Source organism: Stenella coeruleoalba, assembly GCF_951394435.1.
Source record: "Stenella coeruleoalba genome assembly, chromosome: 2".
Classification (NCBI taxonomy): Eukaryota; Metazoa; Chordata; class Mammalia; order Artiodactyla; family Delphinidae; genus Stenella; species Stenella coeruleoalba.
The window spans coordinates 75906029-75911232 of record NC_137147.1 but is presented as its reverse complement, the minus strand read 5'-3'; the positions used below and the strand labels follow the sequence as shown (position 1 = coordinate 75911232).

The window sequence follows — 5204 nt, the reverse complement described above, 5'->3', positions numbered from 1 at the left end:
AATCTTATATAAGTTACAGGTGTACAATATAGTAATTCACAATTTTGAAAGGTTACACCCATTTATAGTTATCGTAAAACATTGGCCATATTCCCTGTGTTGTATTTACAATATACCCTTGTAGCTTATTTTATACATAATAGTTTGTATCTCTTAATCCTGCCCCTCCCCCATTCCCTCTCCCCTCTGGTAACCACTAGTTTGTTCTCTACATCTGTGAGTCTGTTTCTTTTTGTTATATTCACTGGTTTGTTGTATTTGGAGATTCCACATATAAGTGATAGCATTTAGTATGCTATTTCTAAACAGGAAAACGGCATTGATCAGGTAATGAGCATGTGTTGGTAATTGTTACATAATATTAATAGCAATAACAACAGTAGCTAATACATTTATCCTTTCGCATGCAGTGCGTTATATAATATTCACAACATCCCTATGAAGTAAGAGGTAGTATTATTCAAATCCAGAAGATGAGAAAACTGTAGCCTAGAAAATGAAAAACACAAGAATAAAAACCTGTCCAGTTTAAAGGTTATACTTAGACCACAGACGTAGGCCCTTTCTTCATTTTTAATCAAGGGTTAATTTCAAACAATCCCTAATAGTAACCAGTTATAAAGAAGCAGTTGGTGTGTATAGTTGGATATATTATCCTTGCTGACTCCAGACAGCTACTGGGTTCAGCAGAGGCCCCTTTACTCTGTCTTCTTGTTGCGTACAGACCTTGTCAGAATGAATGTGCAGAATGGACACCAAAGAGGGATAGCAGGAGCAAATTGTGAGGGTGAAATGCAATAAAAGCCCAGCATGAAATAAGTGCTCAATAACGGTTAGTTGTTGTTATTATTATTATTGTAAGTCATCCACATCAGCACTGTAGAATTCAGCCTGATTGACTTTGCAGATCACAGAAGCTGTTTGCAGACCACCGTTTGAAAACTTCTGCCTGAATGACAAAGCAAATCATCCTCCTAAAGGTCCCTGTTTAGGTCTAGAGAGGGTTTTCATACTGCTTTAATAATCTCCAGGGTGCTTTAAAAATATTATCTCATGATGTCACTTTCAGCTAAAGAAATGAGTAGAAGCGGCATTATAACCTGATTTTACTCACCTGGGCTATAGGGACTGAGCACTGTTTGGGATATTCTCTCTCTTTTTTTTTAAAAAAATTATTTATTTTATTTATTGATTTTTGGCTGTGTGGGGTCTTCATTGCTGTGCGCGGGCTTTCTTTATTTGTGACGAGCGGGGGCTACTCTTTGTTGCCGTGCTCTGGCTTATCATTGCGGTGGCTTCTCTTGTTGCAGAGCATGGGCTCTAGGCGCTCAGGCTTCAGTAGTTGTGGCTCGCGGGCTCTAGAGCACAGGCTCAGTAGTGTGGTGCACTGGCTTAGTTGCTCCGCGGCACGTGGGATCCTCCCAGACCGGGGATTGAACCCGTGTCCCCTTCATTGGCAAGCGGATTCTTAACCACTGCACCACCAGGGAAGTCCCAGATATTCTCTTATTTAGGACTAAATTATCAGGTTTCCAAAACCTGATATGCAGTTATTGGATGAGGGTTGGAAAGAGGGAGTGGAGAATGGAGGGCTGGGTAAAGATAGGTAAAGATATGTAAAAATTCATCATTGACTCAAGTACGCCAAATCTTCTGATGAAGCCATGACACAGTTCTAAAATGCGAAAAGCAAAATAACCATGTTGGAGGGATGACACAAATACAGGCCAAAGAGCTTGACATTTCAGAAGTGACAGGGAAAGTTTAAAGGAAGCACATATGGAGAATATAAGGAAATGAACTTGAAATTTATGGGCAAGGTCAGGCTGCTATAAACCACAGGATAGTGGGTGTAACTCAGGAGTGAAACAATTGACTGGGAAAAAAACCTGTCTGCAGTTTCCCAGACTGGAAACATTTCCTGTCTTGGATGTCTGGATCTGTTTCAATGTCCAAGTAGCCTTACTTCAAAGTGCTCATGGGAGCAGAAAAGACAATTGGCTGAGTGTATTTATTCAGAGCTGGGGAGGGAGAGTGGGAGCGGGAATGGGCTTGGGAAGTAAGTCTGGGTTTAAGAGCACATAGAGCACAAGGGGATAACCATTTTTCTGCGGACCAGCATCCAGGGCACTTCTCAGAGAGAAGGAAAACCTGGGAGGGAAGAACCTGGAAAACAGGACACAGGCATCTTTGAAGTTATTTAGGTATGTAGGTAAGTCACAGTGGTGTTTGGTGCTCCAGGAAACGACATGGGAAATTCTCTTTTTTAAAAATTAAAAAAATTTGAGGGAATCCCCTGGTAGTCCAGTGGATAGGACTCTGTGCTTTCACTGCAGAGGGCCCGGGTTCAATCCCTGGTGGGGGAACTAAGATCCCGCAAGCTGTACAGAGCGGCCAAAAAAAAATTTTTTTTTTCTGAAATATTTTCAACTTTAAAGAAAAGTTACCACATTAATACAAAGAACTCCTAAATATCCTTTATCAGTCACAATATTTAAAAATTTTCTTTCCCTTATTAAAAAAATTTTTCTTTCTCTGTAAATACACATGTACATGCATACATATGATCTATATCTATCTATCTATCTATCTATCTATCTATCTATCTATCTATATTTTTTTTGGCTGTGCTGCCCAGCTTGTGGGATTTTAGTTCTCCCCACCAGGGATTGAACCCAGGCCCTTGGCAGTGAGAGCGTGGAGTCCTAACCACTGGACCGCCAGGGAATTCCCCATATGATCTTTATTTTGAACCTTGGAGAGTAAGTCGTCTAATCATGCCCCTTTGCACCTTAATATTTCAGGGTTCTTTTTCTAAGAACAAAGATATTCTCTTAAACAATTATAGCACAAATTTCAGATTCCCTATATCAAACACTGACATAACATTCCTATCTACTCTATCGACAATATTCTCATATTATCAATTGTCTCAAAAATGTTCTTTATAGCAATATTCTTTTCTGGTAGGGAAGGTCTCTCTTTGATAGGGGCACGAGGCTGGCATTGCAGGAAAAAGATGCATGCTCTTTCCCTCAGTTTCCTTAGGATCTCTATTAGTAGGGGAACCCTCGCAGGTCAGTTGTTTGGTTTTCTTTGGTTTCATTCTTGTTCCATGTCCTCCCTAAGAGTACAAAAACTAATCAGCAGGAATTACCCGAGTGCTAAGAGATCTATAGTAGTAGAAGGGATCTGGCATGACAAGATGTAGTTTTAGCAAGGTGAAATTGGGCATCCTCCCACGTCTCCCTCCCCCCGCCAGCCTCAGCTTAAGAGTGAGAATGGACTATAGTACTTTTCTTATTCCTTTTGATCTTTTTTGGGGAGGGTGGGTAACAGGGAGAATAATAGATAATTGAATGAGCAAAAATTAATTTGGGGAAAAAATAGGGAGATGATCTCCTATGGTAATTCTAATCCTTTACTGAGAATAAGACTTTCTATAAGAATTTCTCTCAAGGGAAGTGTGACACTGTACTTGTTTGTCCTCTTACCCATTCTTTTTGGTGATTTAGAATGAATTTCTGTTTAAGAATCAATTGATGTCAACTATCCCCACTGATACCCCATATGTGAACCAGTTGCAGAACTGCTTCCCAGGTCATCTTCCAGTTCTGTAGAATCCACACATTATGCCACAGCAACAGGGAATGTGGTGGGAGGGACAGGAGAAATGGGAAAAGAGTGAGAAAGGATCTCTGTCTTGGGTGGGGAATGGGGTAATGTGGAGAAAGGAGAGGAGACCCCAAAGACTATGCTGTCGGGGCTTAGGGGAATCTACGATCTCTACTGGAGGCAAGTTTCATTTCAAAGTCAGTCCTCTGTTTCCCTCCTCCCCTCCAGGCAAAATGAAGCTGACCCTGGTGCAGATCTTTTTCATAATGTTGCTGCTCCTGCTGGGCCTGGGGGTAGGCCTGGGGCTGGGACTTCAGATGGCCGCAGCAGTCCTGGAGGAAAGTGATCAGCTACTGAATGAGTTTCAGTCCAGTGACTCACATGACAAGGCTGAAGCCACTAGGGAGGGAGTGGGCACCCTTCGAAGCATAGAAACCCTTAGCAACAAAGAAGTGGTGCAACTGGAAGAGACCACCATCAGTGAAGATGAAGTTGGAGGAAACAAGATGCTCAGAGCTGAGGCTCTCTTTCAGAGCAACAAAGACTATCTGAGGTCTGACCTGATGGACAGGGAATGCAATGCCCTGATGGCACAGAAGATGAAGCCGCACAACCACACATGCATACCCCGGTACATATTCATCCATGAGGAACTAGAGGCAGTCAAAGCTGTCTGTAAGAGTCCTGTTGTTGCCTGTGACCTCAAGGGAGGCAAGTGTCACAAAAGCTCCCGTCCTTTTGATTTGACAATCTGCAAGTTATCCAAACCAGGCCAAGTCACTCCTCACTGCAATTACATAACTTTCATTCTTGAAAAGTACATTTTTATATCCTGTAGTGACATGAAAGTCCAGGTAACATCTGGACCATGAAGTAAGTTCTCTTCTGCACCTTCTCATCTTTGTCTTCCTTTCCACTTCCTCTTTGTCATGCTGTTTTCGTCCTTAGGTATTCTGCAAAAAAGGTTCTGGGAAGAGAGGCTGGTCTATTCTTTATCCTATTTGAAAATATAAATCTTCTTTGCCCTAGGGGTTCACCCAATCTGCATTTTTTTCCTGGGATTAGAGGTGGTAGAATAGGGTGATGATGTCCAATCTCTGTAGGTTCTCTGTCTCTTAGAGTCTATCTCTTGCCCTGGAAAGAGATAAGTGAAGAACTGCTCTAGTCTCTCCTATGATCCTGGTTATCAGTCTGTGCCCTGGTCTGGAGGCCTTTAGGTGTGGATTACAATAGTTTAATGCATCCTTTACCCACGTCCTTCCCTGCTACCCACGATGAACCTCTATGGCAATCACATAAGCCTCCTGGGCTTTCCATGTAGCACTTCTCTGCTACAGATGTAAATTAAAGTGATTCTAACTGTGACTGCGTCTGGAGAACCATGTGGATCAGGTTTCTTTTCCCGAACCCCTGGCTGTAGGGGTCTGCGGGTACGGTGCCATGGTGGTGCAGACTGAGATAAAACATGTCCTGGGGCAAAGACAGCACTCATTTTCTTGACCCTTCTCAACCCTTTTCTTTTTCCTCTCATTTTTTTACTACCTGCCATTTTTTTTTTACATCTTTATTGGAGTATAATTGCTTTACAA

The 5204-nt window shown here is 42.1% G+C and overlaps 1 protein-coding gene across 2 annotated transcripts; it reads left to right on the top strand.

Moving 5' to 3' along the window:
- Positions 1-2144: 2144 nt before the first annotated feature.
- On the top strand, positions 2145-4981 carry RNASE10 (ribonuclease A family member 10 (inactive)). Of its 2 annotated transcripts, none has more exons than XM_079913499.1 (2): positions 2145-2204; positions 3844-4981. In XM_079913499.1, the coding sequence occupies exon 2, from the start codon at positions 3849-3851 to the stop codon at positions 4485-4487; it is 639 nt and encodes a 212-aa protein (XP_079769625.1). In that variant the 5' UTR covers positions 2145-2204; positions 3844-3848; the 3' UTR covers positions 4488-4981. The 2 variants fall into 2 exon arrangements, with proteins under 2 accessions (XP_079769625.1, XP_079769624.1); XM_079913498.1 differs by having other exon boundaries at positions 2151-2212.
- The last annotated feature ends 223 nt before the right edge of the window (positions 4982-5204 follow it).